The sequence below is a fragment of the Bipolaris sorokiniana genome (genome assembly GCF_000338995.1).
Source record: "Bipolaris sorokiniana ND90Pr unplaced genomic scaffold COCSAscaffold_4, whole genome shotgun sequence".
Classification (NCBI taxonomy): domain Eukaryota; kingdom Fungi; phylum Ascomycota; class Dothideomycetes; order Pleosporales; family Pleosporaceae; genus Bipolaris; species Bipolaris sorokiniana.
The window spans coordinates 596709-619737 of record NW_006911898.1 but is presented as its reverse complement, the minus strand read 5'-3'; the positions used below and the strand labels follow the sequence as shown (position 1 = coordinate 619737).

Genomic DNA, 23029 nt, shown 5'->3' with positions numbered 1-23029 from the left:
ACCTGGTATCATGAAGAACGTGACGACTCAAACGTTGCGTGTAATACCATATTTTCCAGCGGCGGCCTTTTGGGGGCACAATAATTTTACATGTCCATCTCTTGCGTATGTCACTATACAGTCTGCTTCTTGGCATCTTTTACTTTGTTTTCGGCCTTGACCTCTTCCTTGGTCTTCTTCCCCGCCTCGACTCTCCTCTCCTTTGCCGTCTTTTGCTGTCCAGCCTGTCCACCATGCGCTTCTAGCCTCGCCTTTTCATTCGCTGTATGCACCTTCATGCGCTCCATGGCTTCTTCCAGCGTCGGTATCCGATATCCTTGCTTCCTTGCCTGTGCCAATCTCTGCACACTGATCTGCCTTCCCCGCGCGGCGCTCCTCACATCCTTCAATAACCGGTCCTTGATGCGCTGCTCGTCTAATTGGGCTTCGGTGAGGACTGGTGGGCGGTTCTCGACGGGCTCGCCAAAGGGCGCAACAATCGAGGTTACGACATGGTGGATGGCTGTGGAGGTGCGATGACCTGATGCTATGCGGACGACGTCGCCTTCGACAAGGGAGTTGTTGGGATCGCGGACAAGGTAGTTTTTGGGCGCAGGAAAATGCTGCAAGTATTAATTAGCATTGGAAAGATTTGTGTGTGTTTCAATTGCTAATTCTTACTTTTCTAAACTTCTTGTTCCATTCTTGTTCAGCGACTCGCACTTTTACTGCCTTTGACATCTTCCCTGCCGAGACCACTACGCCAATCTTGTGACTCGCAAAATAATCTTGCACAATTGGCTTGCCAGCCTTGACTTTGTTCGCTATTGACGCCATGACGGGCGGCTATGTGGTGGTGGTGGTCCGGGTCGTGTGCGGTGGATGCGGAGGTCTCGCGGAGGTGCGCTAGCGCTACAAGGGCCTTTGTATATTGAGGCCGAGTCCGGACAGGTCAAGACAGCAACTCAATGCGTCGTTTGGGGGTATCTGACGGCGGGTCGGGGGACGTGGGGAACTGCTGCAGCCTCGATCAACGAGTTCGCGCCAGCTCTTCTACCGCGCACAAAAAGTCATGTCGGTGATGCCAAGGCTTAACTCCGATTGGTTGCATAATCTACGTTACTGCTATCGTGTCCCGAACCCTACTACTTTACCCTTCACTCGCAGCTCCTCATATCAACTTGGCTTTCCCCCTCTCTTCCCTTTAGTTTCGAGGTCGCCTGACCTCGCTAGACGTTTGTGAATTTCATGTAGACAATTGTTCTCATATTCATATCGGATACGCACATTCCGTCCACTCACTTTCCCAAGTTCAAAGTCGCCGCTGGCGCACTTCATACTGCACCATGCTTCTACGGATAGCGCTGTTTTTTGTGGTCGCGTTTCTGGCGCTGCTAGTCGTTGGCGCAGAAGACTATTACAAGGTATGCAAAGTCTACATTATGCGTTTCATACTCTTACCTTTATCGCAATTCCAGGTGCATTGGCTAACCAAGTTGCGCAGCTACTGGGTCTTGAGAAGGATGCCTCAGAGCGCCAGATCAAGAAAGCATACCGAAATCTGAGTAAGAAATATCACCCTGATAAGAACCCGTACGCTCAGTATTCCACCAGTCCACCAGCAGCCTGCTAACATGTCACAGTGGCAACGAAGAAGCAAACCAGAAATTCGTTGAGATTGCCGAAGCCTACGAAGTCCTCATCGAGAAAGAAACACGCAAGATATATGACCAATACGGTCATGAGGGCATTCAACAGCACAAACAAGGTGGTGGACCTCGCCAGCATCACGATCCCTTTGACCTCTTCTCGCGCTTCTTTGGTGGTTCCGGACATTTTGGACACCATGGCGGGGAGCGACGAGGGCCGAACATGGAGGTCAAGGTATCCATTCCTCTACGTGACTTTTACAATGGCCGTAAGACGGAGTTCACGATCGAGAAGCAAGCAATCTGCTCGGCCTGTGAGGGATCAGGTTCAGAAGATGGACACGTAGAGACCTGTGGCACATGTGGTGGACGAGGTGTTCGCATACAACGACAACAACTTGCACCGGGACTCTTCCAGCAAGTCCAGGTACATTGCGACCAATGTCACGGCAAAGGCAAGACAATCAAGCACCCATGTCCGGTCTGCAGCGGTAGTAGAGTTATCCGTGAATCCGAGACGCACCAACTCGAGATTGAGAAGGGCATGCCCAATGGCGTACGCATCACCTATGAGAATGAAGCAGACGAGAGCCCGGACTACGTCGCTGGAGACCTTATCGTCCACCTCGCCGAAGCCGATCCTGCATTCGGACAACAAGAGCACGAGCGCACGGATGGTACTTTCTTCAGAAGACGGGGTAAGGACCTCTTCTGGCGCGAGGTTCTGTCTCTCCGAGAAGCATGGATGGGTGACTGGACCCGCAACGTTACGCATCTTGATGGCCATATTGTCCAGCTCTCGCGCAAACGTGGTGAAGTTGTCCAGCCCAACCTGGTTGAAATCATCAAGGAAGAAGGTATGCCAATCTGGCACCAACAGCTGGAAAACAACGAGGGTCTGCAATATGGTGACCTGCACGTCGAGTACGTAGTCGTCCTGCCCGACCAGATGGACAAGGGCATGGAAAAGGACTTTTGGAGCGTCTGGGAGAAGTACAGGAAGAAGAGTGGTGTTAGCATTGATGCTGAGCTTGGTAGGCCGCAGGAGCCGATTAAGATGCCAGAGCCTGATGCGCATGATGAGCTGTAGGTGTGAAAGGAGAGAGTTTTGTATGAATTGACGCGCGAATACCCGTTAGTGGAATGAAGATGGTGTGTGGAGTTGGGGAGTCAGTCTTCTGTGAGATCAATGAGCATAGGAAAAGGGAAATTTATAGATGGGTTTTCTTAGCTCTTGGATTTTCTTGGCATAGATGGCAAGATTATGCAGTAGTACTATGTGTAAGGTGTTCTTGTTTTGCTTCGTGTGTGTGTGTGTGTGTGTGTGTGTGGTGAGATTACATAAGTAACAAACTACGTATCTTCGTTCTAAGGGGCTTGTTTGTCTTGGTGTTACACTTTTCTTTGCGTATCAAGCATTTTGTTCAAATACAGTTCTAGCTCTCATGGCCTTGATCGCTGTGCGTTTTGAAGGAAGAAGTAAATGGTTGGAAGACAGGCTGGTAGGGTTTGGAATGTCATTATGATGTCTATTCCTTGCGCCATCTCTCTCTTGTATTGAATGGCTAGTTTCTACAAACAGTAAAATGGGTAGTGTGGGATTGTGTCGTAAGTAATACTGAAAGAAATTACTCGTAGCCCATCCTGAACCATTGTATACTGTGGATCTTTAGACATGACAACAATTTAGTAGGTACATGGACTTTCTACTTTCTGAGTAGTGAGTCTGACACTGGGTAGATGTGAGATGTAAAATGACATAATGATAAGAACACTGTGTTAATTTTATCCAATGCATTCGGTCTAAGGTTGACGAGAACAAGATGGGATAGAATATTTCCAAAGTAAAGTTTCAATGGTTTTTGCTTATTTCCATACTAAGATCTGAATAGTTTCTTGTGTCATGACTCTTCTTTGTTAAAATGCATCTACCTATCCCTAATGGCAAATTCCATATTTGTCATTCTACCGATTGTGATATTACTTGAAGGGCTTTTCTATGTTGAAGAAGGGATACCCTTGTCCCTAAGCCACGAGATTGCTAGCAGACAGGTGACTCATTTGTCACTTATTCCCGTAGTCTGGGGTCCTGACCGAGAAGATGCAACTCCACATACACCGACGTTTTCCCCAGATAATCCCAGAGCTCTTATGCATTCACCACGCGACCCTCCATCGCTAACCCGCTGCCTCACAACACGAAATCCCAATAAAACAGTCAACAGCCCCGAATCCACTTATCACGAATCCTTTGTCGGGTAAATCTTAGCCGGGGCCACTAATATACGGGGTGCCATTTGGGTGGTGAAACCCCCAAAAGAATCCTTCAGATCCTGCAGCAACAGGAGTTCGACATAGGGCTGCAGACAATCACACGTGGCGCAAAAAACTTCCGGGACATGTATCCTCCCTCCCCTTCCCTCGGGAACTGGAGCATGAAAAGACGTGGGGGAAGAGCGAAAAGAGAAAATCCTCCTTGTCGCGTGCGTGTATGCAAGGTGGACATATCACTAGCTTGTGCATGCACCGATGTGTATGTTTCGGCAGCGGATTCTCAACGTCAGTAGTATGTAAGGGATGGCTGAACCCCCCTAATCTTGGCAGCGCTTGTATAGTGGAAGAAAGGAAGAAGGCAAAGGGGAAAGAGGGAATACGCTGTGCCCCATTGTACGATTGTACGCCACATTATCGTGGACAGTGCATAGCAGGATCTGGGCCGCTTAACCGGGCTAGCCAAATGCACGGGAACACATGGCTGCGGAAGGAAGCAGAACACGGTACATACATCGGTACGTACGTATGTGATTGCGGCTGGCGTGTTTTCTCGCTTCAAAGAACGGTACTCAGTACTAAGTGGTGGTGGTGGCGGTGTGACACCGACGGGCTGGGTCGGATGGATCCTGTTGCGTTTAGGCGGCGTGAACAGAAAGGGGAAGCGTGGGAACCCCAAAGGAAAATTTCGGCATCACACACCACAACCCCACGGATATAAAACGCGTATGAGCAAGCGAGGACGTGGGCGATTAATAATCTGATACTGATCAATCGGGTAATGTCGCTACAGCACACCACCTTCAGTAAAGGATTGTATGTGCGAGACCGAAACGAGCCACATCCGAGTGTGAGGGTCAGTTTCACACGGTGTTTTCCCTATCGAGAACGTTGGCTAATCCAGATGTACACCGTTCAACCATGTCCTCGGTACACACAATGTGCCCTCGCACGAATTACTCACTTGGTCTAGTCCATTTCCCATTGTTGACCATTACAGCTTGCCGCCGTCAGCTTTGATAACATCCCTAACCAGCTTGAGCGCCTCAACCGCAAAAGCCACCATGTTGCCTTCCCTCCCTGAGCTCTTGGTCTCTGCCTCTCTCGTCGCCGTGTCCCCACCCTCGCGTGCCACTGCAAGAGCCACATATCCCGGCGTGCGGTTCCTGGTACTGCCGCCCGTGGGCCCTGCAGTCCCACTCTCGCTGACAGCATACGTGCTGCCCAACTTGCTGCGCGTGTGCTCGGCTAGACCTGAGACAACGGCTGGTGTAGGGCCGCTGTAGCCAGAGACTGATTCTTGGGTCCAACCGGCAAACGCAATGCGCGATTCGAGAGTGTAAAGGGTTAGTCCGCCACGGTAGTAGGATGATGCGCCGGGGAAAGACAGAAGAGCTGCAGAGATGAGGCCGCCTGCTGCCTGTGAGGTGGTGTCTAGTTAGCTTTAGGTGTGCATCACGTATCTATTGGCAGATGGAAAGGGTACACCGACTGTTTCTGCAACTGAGATTGTTTCTTTGCGCTCTTTGAGGAGAGTAGCCACCTCTTGAACTATCAGCCGGAGCTCTTCGGGCGGGAAGCTTGGGGGTGGCATTGTGCAGCTTGAAAACGATGCCACGGTACTCCGCGATGTTTTGGGGATGTATTGAGTTAGTCTCAGCTACTACGGAGAAATCGGTATTTTTTGTTATTTGTTTACAATATTGTTCCAGACTAAGGTCGCTATGGCCGATGTTGACGTTGCGAGTCAGTGGGGTAGCTTCTCCAAAGTGACGTGATGCGGGGTAGTAGCTTCTGTTCTGAGCAACAACAATGTATAGATTGATGGAATACTTTGTACTTCATCTACCTCTCATATTTCGGTGGATGAATCATTGCATATATGTTCATGTGCGTATCCCCTTGTCATGCCTAAGCTAATCAAAAGCGAACCTTTCTTCTCCCCTCTTCATCAACCTGATAGGTATAGAAGTGCCCCGCAGCTGTAATGTAATAATGGATGCAACTTTGTGTCGAAGCGCATGCTGGGCTCTGTCTACAGCTTTCTTATACAACTCTCGCCGCTCTTGGCCCCCCTTTGGCATCTTGTCCACCTCTTCGTCAGAAGCAAAGTCATCGACGGCGAGCTCAACACTGTACTGCGCAAATATAGCAGCTAGCACCGCGAGAACCTCAGCTTGCGCAAAGCGTCGCCCTATGCAGGATCGGCCACCATCACTGAATGGGATGTAGGATCCTCTGACAGGTTTGAAGAGCTCCGATGACGTGTCTTCGCCGGCTGGTCCACGTAGTGCCTCGTCGTCGTAGTCAACTTCGACAAAAGATTCCGAAAGGTTGTTCTTTGTAAACCAGCGCTCAGGTCGGAAACGATCCGGGTCCGACATACCATCATCGTTTGTGTCATTTTCGGGTGCGGGCCAATACTTCGGATTGCGATGGACAGCCGAGCAAAGGAAAACGTTCGCACCTGCAGGGATAGTATATGTCTGGCCTTCCACCTGAATAGTCTGGGATTGGTCTGGCGTGACTGATTTTGGAATGTTGACAATTGGTTGCAACAGCCGGAGCGTCTCGTTCATGACTGCAGCTGGCATGCTCGCGAAAAGCTTGGGAAAATGCTCCTCGTATGTCCATTCACTTGTCGGTTTACCATTAAATATCCGGTCAATATCTTTTTGTAACCTTTTCTGGGATGCCCAGTAGATTGCAAGATAAATTAGCGAATAGTGTAGCGTGTTTGCTGTTGTTTCGTGACCCGCCAGCATAATCACAAAAGCGTTGCCGAGTATATCGCTCTTATCGGCAGTTGTAGCATTTTCCCCTGTGATACCACTACCGCGAATTAACGATTCGAAAACATCCATCCCCCTCTTGCCTTCACCGGAAAGAAACTGAGTCTTTTTGATCTCATACAATTCGTTCATATAAGCGCTCCACTCGGCAACTGCCTCGGCGACTGTACGATGCGCCGTAAACGGAGATTTTTCTAACAGAATGCATTAGTGTCATTGTTTCGATTACGAGTGGTACTAATATATCTTACCAAGCCATGGGATAGGTATTATCTGGGTCCATATGATATTATGAAGCAGCTCACTGAGTGCTTCTCGATAGCTCATAGTATGGCCGGGAGGCGCCTTGGAGCTGAAAGAGATGGACTGCTCTGTATTCTTGCTGACTGTTTCCTCCCTACCTTCTTCGTGCGGCCAGGTAACCCGTACATCGAAGCCTGCGCTACTAATGATGTATAAAGCAAAGTTCATGGCAGCCACAGAAGGATCAACTATGGTCTTGTTACCTCTTCCCTCGGGTCCAGCCCAGAAACTAAGCAGTGATTTTGCATGATGGAGTGTTTCGTTCCAAACAAGCTCATTGTTGCGCTCACCGAAACTCGGTGCTACAAGCTTGCGATGGTTGCGCCATTCAGCTCCTTCGGTAGTCAAAAGATTCTTCCCATATATGTTGAGGGATTGGTAAATCTCGAGAGGCTTGGGAAAGTCATTACGACGGGTAGTGATTTGGGTGATGGCTTCTGCATTAGCGACATAGACGGTGAGTCCAGAGGGGGCGGCGGCAACGAATATGTCCTTGCCGATCTCCTTGAAATATCTGTGTCCAGTGACATGGGACCATTCTGCCTGTAGGATTCTGCAAGGCAATGGTTAACATGTGACGATTGGCGCCATTGTCTATACGTACTCTAACCACAGGCCCGTTAGGGAGCTGGGGAGAATTTTCTGCAGCAGCGGTGTCCAGAACTTGAACGTGGCTAGCCAGAAACGATTGTAGATATTCCAAGGAACCGAAACCACAGGTAGCCCTGAGCTTTTGGCGAGTGCGATATTGCGCTGATGGCGCTGATATCTCCAAACAGCTTTGTAGATGGTGTAGGCTACGATGGCGCTAAAGACCCAGGTGGCAGAGACCATGGTGAGCGAGGATGTAGAGCAGAGGCTATGCTATGCTAGAGAAGGTAACTAGACGATGGTACACGAGATGTTTGCTGTTTGTGATGCTGTCCACCTCATGAGAGTAAGACGTGACGTCGTCATGTTGGCGCTACCGATCGGCCACTGGCGTTTCAGCGCCCAAACAACCTTTCAGGGGCCAGCAAAAAACAATCACAGTGTACACCTTCCAGTAAAGTGCTGACCTAAGCCAGATGGGTTCATGCTCTCAGCTCTGGTTGCTATGCAGACCAAAATAATTATACATGTGGCGCTGCTGCACGAAGGGTCTTTGTGTAACGAGCAGTCTTCATCCAGGTACGAGTCTTGGCAGGAGCTCAGGGTATTAGCCGCCGCCTGTTGTATAACAATACACTGATATAGTATTACTCACTCGGCCGCCTCAGAGACGATGGGAATTCTGATGCATTTGAATCACCGGGTGCTTTCATCAAATGTGAGGCTACTTCGCTTGCATGCAGAGTTTGCGTCTCGTACGACACCCCTGGCACAACGCTCCGTGGAGGCAAGGAATGCGCACGCCGCTTGGTGAACAGTAGTGGGACAGAAACTTGATGTTTACGTACTGACATACTACTATATACTATATGCTAGATATGTACGTACCTACACGCTGACAGCTTCGACGTTACAAACCGGGCTCTGGCTGTTTCGTTGGACTCGGCGCACAAACTTTCCATGTTCCAATAAGCTTTGGAACTGCAATGCGACTGTTGTGCCGCTTTGCTGTGACCTCCAACTTCAACCGCAGACCGGGGCATGTCATCGCAGGCGGCACGTAAGGCTAGGCACGAATCATGACCACTGACACGGCCTGCCCTTCTCTAGGGCGCAAAACTTTGTGTAGGAGCAGCCCTGATCCGGTCAAGCAAGCAACGCGACTACTACACCGACTCGATGGCGACTTATCGGCCGACTTTGACTCGTCAAGAGGGCGTGTGAGGAACTCCCCAAGGGATTACTGGACGCCTCCTTCCTTCCACGTGGAGAAGCTACGGCCACCAGGATGACGAAGCCAGGGTTCCCACGAGGGTTGCAGGCCGACCTTGCTCACACGGCTCGGGCTGTGGGGGAGAGGAGTCGTCTATCGGACATGGCTTTGGCAGCAGCAGCAACCATCCATCGAGGTTGAGGCAGACCGCAACTTGGCGTAGCGTCGGCGGACAGGACCGGGCAGAGTCGGCTGGTCATCTGACAAAATGGCTTCAATGGCCACTGCTGCGACGGGCTTAGCAGCAGCGGCCACTGCTGTTTGGGATTAATGCCTTCCTGGCAGCTGACCATGCCGAGGCACGGTCGAGAAGAGTGTCTGTCTGTCTGTCTGTCTGTTTGTTGGCAGAGGGCATTAGCAGACTTCCCGTCGTGCAAGGATGGCTGGGCGGCGGCACTGCAGCGCGGAGCGGAACCAACGTTGTGATGGAGGGGCAGGTCGACAACGCCGTGGTGATCCTGGCCTGCCTTCTCCCATGTCTGCTGGGAGCCTACTGTTCCTGACGCCATTCTGGCGGTCGCACCTTACGGCGCGCTAAATAACATCCAGGATTTTCCCGAGAGTGTTTTGTCATGGTGAAACTAATGTGGTGATGCTACCACTACTACATACGTACCAGGCCGAGAGCGGCGTTTTCCCACCGCAACCGTACGACGCGGGCAAATGGGTATTGCAGGGAGTATACGCACCATCTGGCCATGTGCCACCAGGCTGCCTATAGGAGTTTCGCCAGGATCCGCAGCGTGCGAGTGCAGATCTTTGGGCAGCAGCAGCAGCAGTGGTTAGTGGTAGCAGCCATGATGGTAGCAGCCATGATAGTTGCAGATTTCCATGTCCCTTTTGACGGAGATTGGGGGACCTAGGGTTTGAGACGGGCGGGAGCGAGTGCGAGCACGAGGTTGGTGGCAATGGACCGCATAGCCATCCTTTGCAGGCCAAAAAGATAGGGCATACGAGCTGTCTGGACGCCACCTGCAGCGCATCACTTCCACGAGCCTTCTCGAATGCCTTGGTGCCGTAGTAGAGTGGAGGCTGGGAGGACTGGGCATGTTGACTAGTGCATCGACAAGCTCGGATCAGCTTCCTGAGTCTTTGAGGCCAGCAATTGGGCGGAAATTGTCCGACTCAAGGCCCTCATGACAGGCTTGCCTCAAGCTGCACCAGGATCGCTGCGGAGAGGGCTGGTGTTGGTGAGCAGAGAAGCGCGCAAGCCGCACGAAACAAAGTGCCCAGCGACGGCCAGCCACAAGGGCCGGGGCGGACAGGCCAGTTTCTGGCGGACGAGGCAGATGCAGATTGCACATGGATGTGGAATAGACATGGCTGCGCGGTTACCATGGACGGGAGCGACGTTTGCTGTCTGCAGCGGTTGCGGTAATGCCCTGGAGGGGCGACGGGCGACGGGCAGAGCGCCATTGCTTGACGAAGAGTGCGACTACTGCTGCGACTGCTACCACTGTTACTTGGACTGACTGGGTCCTGCCCGGCCGCCCTGGAGCATCCGGCCATGCGTGGTTTGGCTGCATACAGACACACCCACCCACACCCACACACACACATGCTACTATACACTCACACACCCCTCTACATATGTATGTGTGTGTACACACGCACCCACACTGCGCGTCTGGTGGACCCCCCACCCAACCCTGCGTGGGCTGGGCGTGCACAAGCGAAGCTGCAGAAGCTCTCTGATGTCTCTGACCGTCCTTTGGTGCACGCTGCACGCTGCTCGCCCATTTGCCTTGCGCTAATCGGCCGTCTCTTCACCTGCCTTTGCTCACGGCCGCCGCCGCCGCCGCCGTCGCCGTCTTTTGTGGTCGTCGTGGTCGCCGTCGCCATCGCCGTCGCCGTCCTATATGCGCTGGGCCTTGGTGTCATTGACTGCTGCTCTCTGCCTCTGGCCTCGTCCCCCACTCCTCCTCCACCCCCTTGTCATCATTATCACTACCACCACTACCACCATCAAACACCACCCTTACCAGCCCTAATATTATTCCCGTCACCTCCACTGTCACCTCCACCTCCATCACCACCCGACCCCCCTCGGCGCGCGTGTGCCTGAGCCAGTGCTGGGCCGCCTCCCGCGCCCTGTCGCATCGCGCCCTGGAGCTGTTCCTTTTTGCGACTGATGTGGTTTCGCGCCTTTTCTGATTGCGCCCTGGCCCCTTCGTTCGCACGGCCCGTCTTAAAAGCGCCACTTTTCGCCGACTGAGCGACAAACGTCCTAGCATTGACCGCGCGCGACTCATTCATCTCGCCTTTACCTGCTTCGGATAGTTGTCTCCGGCTCCATGGTAAGGTCGACCTGCCCAAGACTAGGTCCTTTCTTTGCGCACGCGGCATAGGAAAGCTCCCGTCCTGCATCCCACTCTGGCCTCCGAGCACTTGCCCTGCGACGCTTTCCAAACTCTTCCCCTCTTCCATGCGATGACGCGGGTTGGGCTGTCATCTGCAAATCACTACTGACCAACCAACTTGCTGCCTTTTTGGTGAATTGGTCCCCTTCCGCCCCTGCGACTGCCGAGGCCGCTCTCCACCAGCTGCACCCCCCGCGACCTTCCTTCCTGGCTTTTGCCGTTTGGTGGTCCTGGAACCATCCGTTGTGCCCAGTAGTGCTCTGTCATACATAGCCGCATGGCCATAGCGGATTCTGTCTGGCATATGTAAGGATGGCTGATCCTGACGCGCCCGCCTACAACAAGAGAGCTCGTTTGGGCTCCAGCAATCTTGACTACAACGGCCACGGATTCCCTCCCCCTCCTCCACCGCCTCATACCCAACCCACCCGCCCTCCGACACATCCCACCTTGGCCCAGGCTTCTCCGCCCTACACTGCCCACGGTCTATCCACTCCCTCTCACCAGTACACCGCTCACCCCCAAGCCTACCCAGGCCCGCTACCCTCGCCATCGTTGCCACCCTCTGACATTCGCGCCCTTGCGGATCCGCGCAACATACCCTCTCCCCGGCAGCATCCCAATGGCGTCACAGGAGTCGCTACTGTGACAATCCCCCAGGACCGCATTTCAACCTACCGTCCTCCACCGACGCCTCAGTCAGCATCGGCCCCAGACCCTCACAGCTCCCGCTCCACCAGCCTCAGTATCAGTACCGACGTCAAGCCCCAGCCCCAGTCTCAACCTCAGCCTCAACCACCCATGGAGCATGGTGGCCATCACCCGTCGTGGCCCCCCATGAACCCCGAGCACCGGCCAAATGGCAACATGGCGAATGGCTATAGTCATGCCATGAGTCCTTCTCACCCCAACGGACCCCCGCCATACCACACCCAGCCACCACCACCGCCTGCTCAGCAATATCCCCAGCCAGTGACTCCCTACGCGCCCACGCCTTACATGAACGACTATGGCGCGGCACAGCAAATACGAAGGAAGCAGGTCCGAGCCACGCAGGCTTGCAACCACTGTCGTTCGCGAAAGCAGAAGTGTGACGAAGCCCGGCCGTGCCAGTTCTGCAGAGAGAACAACTTTGACTGCCAATACAAAGATGTCCCACCACCAAAGTGCGTCGCCTCCACTCTACATTTGGTCACCCCCCGCTGACGCTTCCCAGGCAAGATAGAAGCATGATGCAGCTTCAAGAGAGCGTCAACAACATATCAGACGTTCTGTCACAGTTCGTCGATCAGTTCAACACGTGGAAACAGGGTGTCGAGAGCAGACTTCCACCGACGCGAAACGACATGATGTCCAATCACGCTTCACCCGAGGCCTCGTTCTCTACAACCCAAAGAGATCAGAGCACGTCCAGATGGCCAACGCCTGCTCAAGGAGGAAGAGGCCAAATGGCTCGTGTACACAGCAACCTCAAGATGGAATCACCAGTTGTCCCCCATTCGAGCACGTTGTCGCCTCTGGGCACCCATGCCTCCGCTCCTATCAAGCAGGAGTCGCAGTTTGCTCCTCCTCCGCAGCAACCCGCAACACCTGCCGAAAGTGTGAGGACCGAACGTAGCCACGCTACCGAGACCGGCCCTAAAGAACAGACCGGCCTCCAAGGAGACCACACTACCCCTGCACATAAACTGCTCGAAGAGTGGACCCAAATGAACATCTTTTATCAAGGTATTCCATACCTGAAACGACTAATCGATAATGGCCGCGAAGTGTCAGACTACCCGATGCAGTTGGAGCAGGACCGTGGTTTGCTGCGTGTTTGGGGTGTTGGCGAGGGCCAAGACCTAAACGACGGCGCCCAAGGCCCTGGTAGCCCCGAGAGCAGCAACGATTCCGAAGCCGCGTCTCCAGCGCCTGGCAAAGATGGCTTGTGGGGCCATCCGCCTTACGACCACCAAAGCCCCTCTGAGCCCAGCAGCACGCCGCGCGAAAGTTACCAGAGTGGCCTTGGCCCAGACGGTCGCCCAGACTTCCGTCGTCATGTCATGTTTGATCTGCTTAAGTCGTACATGGACAGCATGCACATGTTCCATCCGTTCATGAACGAGGTCAAACTCAAGCGCATGTTCAGAGAGTTTAGCGATCAGTATAGTCCCGAATCGCGAGGCGCAGGCGTTAGATCACCTGCTGTGAACGGTGTGCACCAGCTCAATCCCGGCGTCAAGCGAAAGCGCTCAGCTAGCGGATTGGATGGGTTGCCATCGGCTCGAGGCGAGATTGAACGCTCATTGCGCAACGCCATTGTTCTACTTGTTCTTGCTCTAGGCAAAGTCTGCTCATACACAGATCCGTTGCCTGCACCGCAAAACGACCGGAATCCTTACATTCACTCGGAGTATGGCTACATCCGCAACTCTCCAAATGCCAACGGCAGTTTTGCCAGTGAAGCATCTGAAGATAGCCGTCCGCGAAACATTGACATTCTCCCTGGCATGGCCTACTACGCTTATGCTACTGACATCCTCGGAAATCAGCAGGGTGGAAACACAACCGCCCACGCGCAAGCCATGCTTTTGGCCGCGCTCTATCTTAGTCAGTTCGCACGAGTATTAGAGAGCTGGAGTTGGATCAACAACGCATGCCGGATCGCTCTGGTACTGATCAAAGCCGACTACACCAAGCTCCTTCGTGTGAACAACGAGAAAAGACAATTCTGGAGTCCCAAGGAACGATATCGATTGAACCTGGTCATGTGTGTTTACTGGACAGCACTACAGCTCGAATCGTAAGTTGCTTCTACTGTCAAAATCGAGATCCCAACGTCCGCTAACAGATTATTCTTTAGTGATATTCTGGCAGAGATGAGCAACCTGCCACCCTCCGGTATCTCTGCCCACCAGAGTGACATTATGTACCCTGAAGGTGTCAACGAGACCTGGATCCAAGAGGACAGCAGCTCCGCGCAACCAGAGGACATCACTTCAGGCCCGCGGAACGACCTGATGATGAAGCTCTACTCTACGCAGACATTCCTGCGAGTGATCCTGAATGTGGCACACAACGCCTTGTACGGACCCAGCGGACGAATGAGCTTCGACCCCACTAGTGTCAAGGAAGTCGCTTATCACGCGCTCACACACGTGGGTGTCTTGGAAAACTGGAGGAAACTACTTTCGCCCGAGCTTGCCTGGGACGACAGCGAGTACCCCTCGACCGATCTCAACATTGCCCGTGTTCGCGCCAAGTACTATGGTGGCCTCTACATGATGTTGCGACCGTATCTCAAGCTCGCGAGTCATGTTTTGGAGTTCCCGCCTCCACCTCCAGGGAGCACGGGCGCCTCTCAGCACAACTCGCCATCCCCATACGGCCAGCCCCTTACAAACAGGAACGTGCAGATGGTCGAACTGAGCGAGGACCAGCAGAAGATTATCAAGGTTGCTTGCCAATGCATCAACAGCGCGATCCACAGCACGATCGCATTCGATCGCGTAGGTGAAGAGCCTGGTAGCAAATACCAGTATTTCACCCCAACGCGCAAGAAGAGGCTCGTAGTCACAAACATATTTGGTACACTTCACGCGTAAGTCTATGGCTTTCCTGATCTTCTCCATAGCCCCACTAACGCAGCATAGACAATTCGGAAACATGCTTGTCCTCGCCTCAGTGTACAAGTCCAAACTCTATCCTCTTCTTCCAAGCGATACCTGGCTCACCAAATCCACACTCTCCGCCCTATTCAAGCGCACCATTAACGTCATTGAAGACGTTGCGCCAAACTCACCCATCCTGCGCATGGACCTCGAAATTCTCAGGAATGTTCAGCGGCAACAGGGTCTGGAGTGATGTCAGGCGTAGAGCAACAAAGAAAAAAAGTAACATATGGTGGCAGGTTCCCAAACCTGATCCCGTATCTATATCCTGCCGTATGGAGCGACACCCGCATGCGCCGACGCATGCGTGCACACCCTCTGTTTTCGGATCTTGTCGCCATCCGTCACGGACGATCTGGTCCGACACAGATCTGGGATCGTGCATAATGACCTGCATATCTTGGCCCTGGCGCATTGCTTTCTGTTAATTTTATTTTTTGAATTCTTTTTTCTCTCGATATTCCCCACAATCGACGGCCATGACTGTACATGCAACCAGACGTATGCGCACGTAGCAAGGACAACAACTTCATCATCATTTGGGTGGCTAGCGCTGACATAATTCATATGCATTTCTAGTCATTTTCATCTCTCTGTCCGTTTTGCCAGAGAATCAATCAATTGTTCCATAGTCTTACAAAGCCTGGGTGGATGATCTGTCTGTTACCGTTTAAGGTAACCCTAACGTTCTGTTCTATTTTTCTTTTCTTTTTGGATCTCTCCCTCTACTCTGGGTCTTGATTTCCATATCCCGCCTATCAGGAGAAAGCGCGCCAATTGCGACAATGGGCATGCCCTGAGGATTGGACACTACCGCAGTTCCAGCTCTTTCACCGATCAGACTAGACGGGGGCTAGTGTGTACGGGTGCTGCGAGATGTGGGGTCTAGATCTACGCATGAGCAAGACGAAGCACAAGGTGTGCCGCCGGCAGAGCTCTAGTTAGTTGTCTGATTCGACAGAAAAGTGTTCGAGTTGATGGTATTTGTTTGTGTCAGATCTACACCTACTAACTATTGCATTCCTCTTCACTGATTTTGCGTTGCGCATCCTGCCGATTTCTTTTTCTCCACGTATGTGAATGCTTTTCCTCAGATCTCAAAGACCCTCACACACCGTTCACGCAGGCTCGCCTATCAGTGGAGGCGGTACGCTTCTCCGCCTTCTCTCACCCACACCCAATCGCTGCCACCTAGATCCTTCAGTATTTGCTTTTTCTTCCATCCTTCGCGCCGTACACCTCGTAACACAGGTCCCTTACTAAAAAGACCCATGTTTTGCGCGCGCATTAGCAGTCTTATCTCTCGGCCAGCGTTCCTGTGGGACCTCTCGGAACGGCCATGTGCGGTAACACCCTCCGACCACATGGCTGGGCGACATTTTTGACACCATTTTTCTTCCTTCTCACACCGTGTAACCAGCGCCTCAGCCGTTCCGCCTGCTCTAGTTCACAGATTTACTTTTCTTGTGCCACCGCCCCACGACACGTGATGCGGCAGCACCCAAGAAAAGATGCCGACTATCCGGATCGTAGGCGTTTGATGCGCTCGCATCTCTATCGTACTCTACAGGGACTCATGTAATGTGAGGTGACACGATTACGCACTAATCTCACCACACAATATCTCCATGATCGGTGAGTTGGCACATCCCTGCTGTTGAAAACGCCCACCTAACTTATCGTGCGCCGCATGTATACAGCGATCCTTGTATTGATGGCTTTGTTTTTGTCGTGATTACTATTATTCATCTCTACAATGAGGATGCAGTACGGCGACGCAAAGGAACATGAGGGCCGATTCTCAACAGTACTCGCCACAAAGAGTGCTCTCGCTTCGAGTAGTTATGTGGCCTTGCTGACAAAGCATGACGCATCTGCAATGTCAAAAAAGACATTATACTCTGTATACCTGCGCAGGTTTTGCCGCACGTAGTATGTACCTGTACCCATGCGTAAATGTACATGTATACGTACATATTACAACGTAAGTACCTGACAAAGTTGTCATTGATGAACAGAGTGCACTAGGGGCTCCCTCGCATGCCTATGGGCTACTTGATGTGCAACATGCACACGTGCATGGAAAAGGCTCCATGATGCCTTTTCACCACGAGCTTTTTCTGCACACTACATATCTGTTGCTTCGTGAGCCGGTCTTGATGTGCGTACGAAATACATGCGTAGATGTGTAGGGCTTAGCGACATGTACAGCCAATCAAGTGTCCCCATCTTGTTCCACATGTCTGGTCCATCGCATCCCGCCGGAGATTTCCCCGCCGTATCGCCAAGGCGCTCCAATCTTTAGTGCCCCCTCCCTTTCCACCCTTCATTTCTCCACCCCCTCTATGTCGTTGTAGTAAGTTGCCGGACTGCTCTTAGCGACCTTCAGCTGCACTGGGAAAGCCCAAGCGAAGAACAACATCAGAACACCACAAATATGACAGCCGCGGCTGGCGGTCTATCCCGTACATGTGTTCTGGTTACTGTTTCCAGCCAGCCGCGTCTGAACTGTCGCGAACCGTGATTATTTCGGTATACCGCGCCCCACTCGCATGTCAGCCAAAGCGAAAACCCGACCCATGTACAACATCAAATCACACTCTTGCACCATCCGAACACGGCAACCCGGATGTTGCAATAATGTGCAAACCAAGACCAAGCCGCGTACAATCAGGTGGGCGGATGGCGGCCAGTTTGGTCGGTCAATTATTGCCAGCAGCCCTTGTTCCTGTTGTTCATGGGCTGGTCGGACCTCTCTCCGGCGCCATATCATTGGTAGATCAGCGCACCAGTACTCTCCGGTGAGCGCATAGCTTTGGACCCTGGAGAGGTGATGATATTAACCACTATTGAAACGCGGGCGTCATTGCGACGCGTGACGTCTTTGCGGCCAATACTTACTCGATGAGGCTGGGCGAAGGCGGTCTTAACAAAAGCTACGTTCAGTATACGGTAAGTCCAACACTCGTATGAGTATTGGCGATTCAGCTGGGGTCCGCTGGGTCCCATTAGTGACCTGTCCGAACAAAGTCATCTGCTTCAGAGTTTGGAGTACTAAACAGTCAGCCTTGGATTACTCCGAAATGCACCCTGTTAGTCGCGTAGATCATGCTAGGAGGGCCGAAGATCTAATGCCGAGATAAGGGATATGGCGTCTCCTTCGCACTCGCAAAAACATGCCATTTTAACTGACTCGAATCGGCTGCAAGAGCATGCATTCCGGGTCATGGTTTTTGCAAAAATGTATGTACTATCTATGTGCAAAAATAAGATTGCCGGCATAACACGGGTGGCAGCGTACGACGGACATTTGTTCCCTTCCAATCTTTGATCTGATAAACCTGGATTGTGGCACAGTAACGCGCCAACCGCAGCAACCTAAACTAGAACGGCGAACGTTGGGCAGCGTTCAAACGTGTCGTGGACAATGGCGGGAAGGGGCTTTCACTCAGACGTTGCGGAGTATACTCCGCAGATGCTCACGAGCTGGCTCCCCTGTTGGGCACACGGAACACAGATCAATTCTGGGGCCTTTTCACATTGGACGCCGACTTGAATGCGTCTTCTTGTGCGAACAATTGGACACTGGTGCGGAAACACAGCATTTACGAAAATCATAAAGTTATCATCATGTAAAATCGTTACTGCTAATAGCACACTAGGCTGAGAATGACGACTTGCACATCAACCCATGTTGTGTAAGTAAGATCATTGTTCAGCCCACGCTATTCCTGGACATGCTTACATGCTTTCTTCTGCGACAAAAGTGGACACATATATACATTACTCACAAGGTTTTCGCTAACTCACTTCGTGTTCGCGATGGCCAATGAGTTTCACAGCCACTCTAGGCATGTCTGGCCTCACAGCCTCGGAATCATGCCTCCCGCCATCGCATCAACTCCCACAATCAAACGTGCGGCAACCCGAGAGAACCTGTGGTCACGATCTTCATCCCCATCTGGACACTACTCGTAAGGAGCAAGCCGGTGCGCTTCCAAGACCGAAAGAGAAAGTTTAAACCATCGACATCGACGTTGGAAGCTTAGATTCGGGGAAAGTGAGGCGCGAAGCGCGTCGCCGTTGATGCGGGCCACCACCAATGTTGCATGGTTGGGGTAGATGACAGCCTCATACGCATGCGGCGGATTGAATGAACGTCTAGACCCCGCCATCAACACACACGCACACCTCAGCCTTTCCGACATGACACTAAGACCTGTTGTATGCAGTCACAATCACGTTGCCAGTCGTCGAATAACATCTCGAAACGATGCCCAGCGTTTATCGGCCGAACAAGGCAAGCCACAAAACATGCTGCGGTCCTCTTGCCGCGGCCTTCCGCGCGTTCCCCGTCTTCGCCAATCGAGCATTGTACTCCCTTCACCGATCAGGATGGCCTTTGTAGCATCGGCTAGAGGCACCTCCCGCACGAGATAAATCCACAATGTAGCATCTGCAGCCGAGATTACGACGACGACAGCATTGGCAAGATCAGCAACACCAGATGTCGGAGAAAGATGGATGTAAAGATGCGTACAATGTATCTAAGATTAAACGCTGTCTTGGACGGGATACTGCATGTACAGTCGGAGATGCTTCCAGGAAGATCGGGCCTTTTTTTGTTGGTTCTCGATATGTTGTTATCTGTGACCGCCTGTTGCCATGCAATCCGTGACATGTTCGTCCGATTCTACGTTCCGAGATGTACATTTACACGTACATACGTTGAGCAACTGGGGTATGGGGTGGATATACGCTTGGTTGGCGGCGTGGCCGGTGCCTCGTGTCGCGATAGGAGGAGCGGCGGTGGCCTTGGTATTTCGGACTTCGAAACTCTGATGGATTCAAGTGTCAGGGCTAGCACATGATTAGATTGGGGGAGAATGTTCTGAACGTGTTCTTTCACGCGTTTGGTCTTGTCTGTGCTTACCCCAATTTCGCGTCATGATCCCTTTTCCTCCCACGTCTCGGCACGGGGTATGACTCCAATCCAAGGGCTCCATGGGTTGCTTCTATTTGCCTAATTTCATGAGCCGGTAACAACCGTCGCAACGAGCACCCCGAAAGGATCGATATTCCACAAGGATGATACATTCGGCCCTTTAAAGACCATCTTTCGGCACATGTCCAACGACCTCAAGCCGGAGTCAATCAATAGTGCAAGAGATGGAATTGAGTCCAAATAGTCACATCGTGTTCGTCAGCAACATTGGAGGTTGTCCAATCATGGCCTTATTTTGTTGTCAGCAGTTCAGTTACAACGGCAGTTCTGGACGTGCACTCAGGGCTATCCAATACATCTTGGTTTCGGGTGCACTGGTCCACCATTTCCCCTCCCATGGAGACCGTTCGCCAAACGCAAGTCAGATCTCCCCATCGGCCCTTTGTGTCATAGACCGCATTTCCGGATGGCCGAAGCATCGCCATGTCTGCCTGCGGATGTTGCGCCTGCCCCACAGAACGAGACGTTGGATGTCGTGGGGATCGCTGAAGCACTAGGTAAGCATGTTGGTGGGTCTTTGCGTTAACGACGACAGGCGTCAAAATGTCAGATCCACTTTGACGCACGACAAGTTGGTATGCCCACTGTTTCGGGGTAGCGCACGGGCTTATCAGACGCTGGAAAGATGCTGAGCTCCAATCTTGCAAACCAATGCTTGATCTTCGAGCATATTGCCAAGGTATCTGAGGGGGTTTGCCTTGGAGCGGTCTGCGAGGCTGTCTAGACAAGACGCGAGTACATACACCACACAATATCGCCGCCCAACCCTAAGCGGTTGCAAGTATCCTGAAGCCCTGAAAGTATACATGCACGAAGTTATATGCTATGCTTGGATCTCACTAGGATTTTTCTTTTACTGCACCACCCTGTAAGCGTATGGACCATGTTGCCAACAGGATCAGCGACAACAATGCCAGGATGAATCCGAGTGATGCCCAACGCAAGCGACATAAACGTATATGGATAATCCACCGGGCACGCCTGAGAACGCGTCCAGGCCACTCCTTGCTCTCATGGATGGGACAGATGGCTCGGTAGGTGAGCTTTGAATAGAATGGCGCAATGAGTCAAATGTCGTGCAGCGGTGGTCTTGACAGGGTCCACTGTAATAACCCTCGTCATGAAAGCTTGATCAGCGTCTAAGCTGCCTGGTATTAGTGAGTAGTCCGTGTTGTAGAGTGTAGAATTTTTGTCAAATCGAAAAAAAGTGGCTCCTACCAACGTAATCCATCGCTTTCCAGATCTTGACACTGTTTTTGCTGCAGTCCATGAGTAGAAACTTGTATGCTTTTCCATATCGGGAGTCTTTGACAAAACTGATGAAGGCAAGATGCAAGACTAGAGATTTTGTATGATATAAATGTCTGTTAGACTAACGTACGAATGAATGAGTGATATGAATGAGTGAAGTGAAACGTATTGCTGCTGTGCTGCTGTGCTGCTCAAGGCCAATTTCAAGTTTGCTTTGCTCTCACTTCACTACTATTGCTCTTTCCTCAGTTCAAAATTCTCCCTGTATCCACTATCTGCCACTCTCCTTCTCTTCTACAATCTACTTTATCTTCACCGTATATCCTCCGTGTCATATTTCAATGTTCTTACACTCTCTGAAGCTAGGTATGCAACTTCAATAATTCATGCTGAAATTCCAGCACCCATTTGTAACACTTGGCTACAACATGTGCAGTCGGCCTCTTAGATGCTCCATGAAGAATGAATGACAATGCCGTATCATTAGTACGACTGTGACTCCCCAAGCTAGGACTGCCCACCATCTTGTCAAGAAGTACGGTTGCACGATATCTTGATCATAATGTGCTATCGTCGGCTTATCTTAAGACCTTATAATAATAAACAAACATATCTAGTCCATACCAAAGTACGGCTTCCTATTTAGTGACGTTTCTCCCATTATGCATACCACAGTATCAAAAAGTGGTATAACTTCACTTGGGAAAACAGCACAAAAGCGAGGCAGTAGCGACAACGCATCGATACACTCCTACCCTTTCATAAACTTCACATCCTTACTTCAACCTTCTACACTATCCTCACGGTATTACAGCTCAGCCCTACAGCGCAAATTATATGTCTAGGCCTCACCAGGTAGAGCCCCATCACCACCACTCCTACTTCGAAGCATTATTTCCACCACTAAACACTTCCTTCCGACCCATACAGACAGGCACTCAGACGCACACCAGCCCGGTGCATATAGCACAGTACAATCACTCATCACACAAGAACAGTTGCAAAAAGGCGGCAATCAAACACGTGCAATTCGACCTACCTGATTTGCGGCAAAGCACAGTCAAGATAGCTATTGAACAAAGACAACAAGACATGCAACTGCAAAACTCAAAGCAGCAGGAGAGAAACGAACGACCAGTTCCATACCGGCAACCCACCCCTTTACCTCACAGATACGAGCAACACACATCAAGACCTCACTACCTAATACCCCCATACAACTAGCAGCAGCACCATCACTAACAACAACAACAACAACAACAACAACAACCCTACAACACCATGCCTACACTCCCCCCATTCCGCCCAACAATCTACATAATCTCCTACTCCGCCGACATCACGCGCACCGAATCCGCCACCACCATCCTCCTCGCATCCCAAGTCCCCCACCGCACCCCGCCAATCCGCCATCTCTACACCATCGACGCACGCAACGTGCAGCCTCCCTCCCCCTCGCTATGCGCCCGCTACTCAGGCATCGCACCTTTAATCCAAGATATCGTGATGCAAGATGTAGGCGCTCAGAAGGCGGTGGGGACGGCGGTTAGGGAGTTGTTGCGGTTTGGGAGTGAGGAGGGTAGTAGAGGGAGTGGGGATAAGGAGGTTAGCATGAGTGTTTGTTGTCATGCGGGGACGCATCGGAGTGTGGCGATTGCGGAGCGGATTGCGCAGTGTGTTAAGTGGGAGGTTGGGAGGCGAGGGGGTGAAGAGGGGGTTAAGGTTGTGTGTAGGCATGTTCATCGGGTTAAGGGGAGGGCGGATCCTTTTTGAAAGGGGTAGAGGGAGGGTTGACTTGCTGTTTCCTGTCTTGTTGTCCTTGGTGAATACGATTGGAATGGCTGGTGGCTAATGGTTTACGACAGTGGCTTGAGAGACTGCTTTGTACACATGGTTAGTGTA

At 51.8% G+C, this 23029-nt stretch overlaps 10 protein-coding genes across 10 annotated transcripts; 6 read left to right on the top strand and 4 right to left on the bottom strand.

Annotated features, from left to right (window-relative positions):
- Nucleotides 1–113: 113 nt before the first annotated feature.
- COCSADRAFT_158405 (uncharacterized protein) lies at nt 114–816 on the bottom strand (the record flags this gene model as incomplete). Its single annotated transcript, XM_007699622.1, has 2 exons — nt 114–602; nt 661–816. The coding sequence occupies 2 exons, from the start codon at nt 814–816 to the stop codon at nt 114–116; spliced, it is 645 nt and encodes a 214-aa protein (XP_007697812.1).
- A 318-nt stretch (nt 817–1134) lies between these two features.
- On the top strand, nt 1135–2953 carry COCSADRAFT_112536 (uncharacterized protein). The gene is made up of 3 exons (XM_007699621.1): nt 1135–1403; nt 1484–1572; nt 1623–2953. The coding sequence occupies exons 1-3, from the start codon at nt 1326–1328 to the stop codon at nt 2716–2718; spliced, it is 1263 nt and encodes a 420-aa protein (XP_007697811.1). The 5' UTR covers nt 1135–1325; the 3' UTR covers nt 2719–2953.
- A 556-nt stretch (nt 2954–3509) lies between these two features.
- On the top strand, nt 3510–3944 carry COCSADRAFT_296672 (uncharacterized protein). Its single transcript, XM_007699620.1, has one exon. It carries the CDS (start codon nt 3570–3572, stop codon nt 3888–3890), a length of 321 nt encoding a protein of 106 aa, XP_007697810.1. The 5' UTR covers nt 3510–3569; the 3' UTR covers nt 3891–3944.
- Nucleotides 3945–4639: 695 nt separating this feature from the next.
- Nucleotides 4640–5571, bottom strand: COCSADRAFT_34838 (uncharacterized protein). Its single transcript, XM_007699322.1, has 2 exons — nt 5392–5571; nt 4640–5319 (listed from the first exon to the last, which is right to left on the bottom strand). The coding sequence occupies exons 1-2, from the start codon at nt 5491–5493 to the stop codon at nt 4894–4896; spliced, it is 528 nt and encodes a 175-aa protein (XP_007697512.1). The 5' UTR covers nt 5494–5571; the 3' UTR covers nt 4640–4893.
- A 172-nt stretch (nt 5572–5743) lies between these two features.
- On the bottom strand, nt 5744–8030 carry COCSADRAFT_296667 (uncharacterized protein). The gene is made up of 3 exons (XM_007699619.1): nt 7599–8030; nt 6943–7547; nt 5744–6885 (listed from the first exon to the last, which is right to left on the bottom strand). Exons 1-3 carry the CDS (start codon nt 7826–7828, stop codon nt 5816–5818), a joined length of 1905 nt encoding a protein of 634 aa, XP_007697809.1. The 5' UTR covers nt 7829–8030; the 3' UTR covers nt 5744–5815.
- Nucleotides 8031–8551: 521 nt separating this feature from the next.
- Nucleotides 8552–9367, bottom strand: COCSADRAFT_353429 (uncharacterized protein; the record flags this gene model as incomplete). The annotated part of the gene is made up of 1 exon (XM_007699618.1): nt 8552–9367. The coding sequence occupies one exon, from the start codon at nt 9365–9367 to the stop codon at nt 8918–8920; it is 450 nt and encodes a 149-aa protein (XP_007697808.1). The 3' UTR covers nt 8552–8917.
- An 892-nt stretch (nt 9368–10259) lies between these two features.
- Nucleotides 10260–11227, top strand: COCSADRAFT_296612 (uncharacterized protein). The gene has a single exon (XM_007699617.1). It carries the CDS (start codon nt 10366–10368, stop codon nt 10921–10923), a length of 558 nt encoding a protein of 185 aa, XP_007697807.1. The 5' UTR covers nt 10260–10365; the 3' UTR covers nt 10924–11227.
- COCSADRAFT_296613 (uncharacterized protein) lies at nt 11228–15098 on the top strand. Its single transcript, XM_007699616.1, has 4 exons — nt 11228–12384; nt 12435–14003; nt 14064–14801; nt 14854–15098. Exons 1-4 carry the CDS (start codon nt 11531–11533, stop codon nt 15062–15064), a joined length of 3372 nt encoding a protein of 1123 aa, XP_007697806.1. The 5' UTR covers nt 11228–11530; the 3' UTR covers nt 15065–15098.
- A 4137-nt stretch (nt 15099–19235) lies between these two features.
- Nucleotides 19236–19901, top strand: COCSADRAFT_296577 (uncharacterized protein). The gene has a single exon (XM_007699615.1). It carries the CDS (start codon nt 19392–19394, stop codon nt 19740–19742), a length of 351 nt encoding a protein of 116 aa, XP_007697805.1. The 5' UTR covers nt 19236–19391; the 3' UTR covers nt 19743–19901.
- A 2413-nt stretch (nt 19902–22314) lies between these two features.
- COCSADRAFT_296569 (uncharacterized protein) lies at nt 22315–23017 on the top strand. The gene has a single exon (XM_007699614.1). It carries the CDS (start codon nt 22409–22411, stop codon nt 22898–22900), a length of 492 nt encoding a protein of 163 aa, XP_007697804.1. The 5' UTR covers nt 22315–22408; the 3' UTR covers nt 22901–23017.
- Nucleotides 23018–23029: the final 12 nt, after the last annotated feature.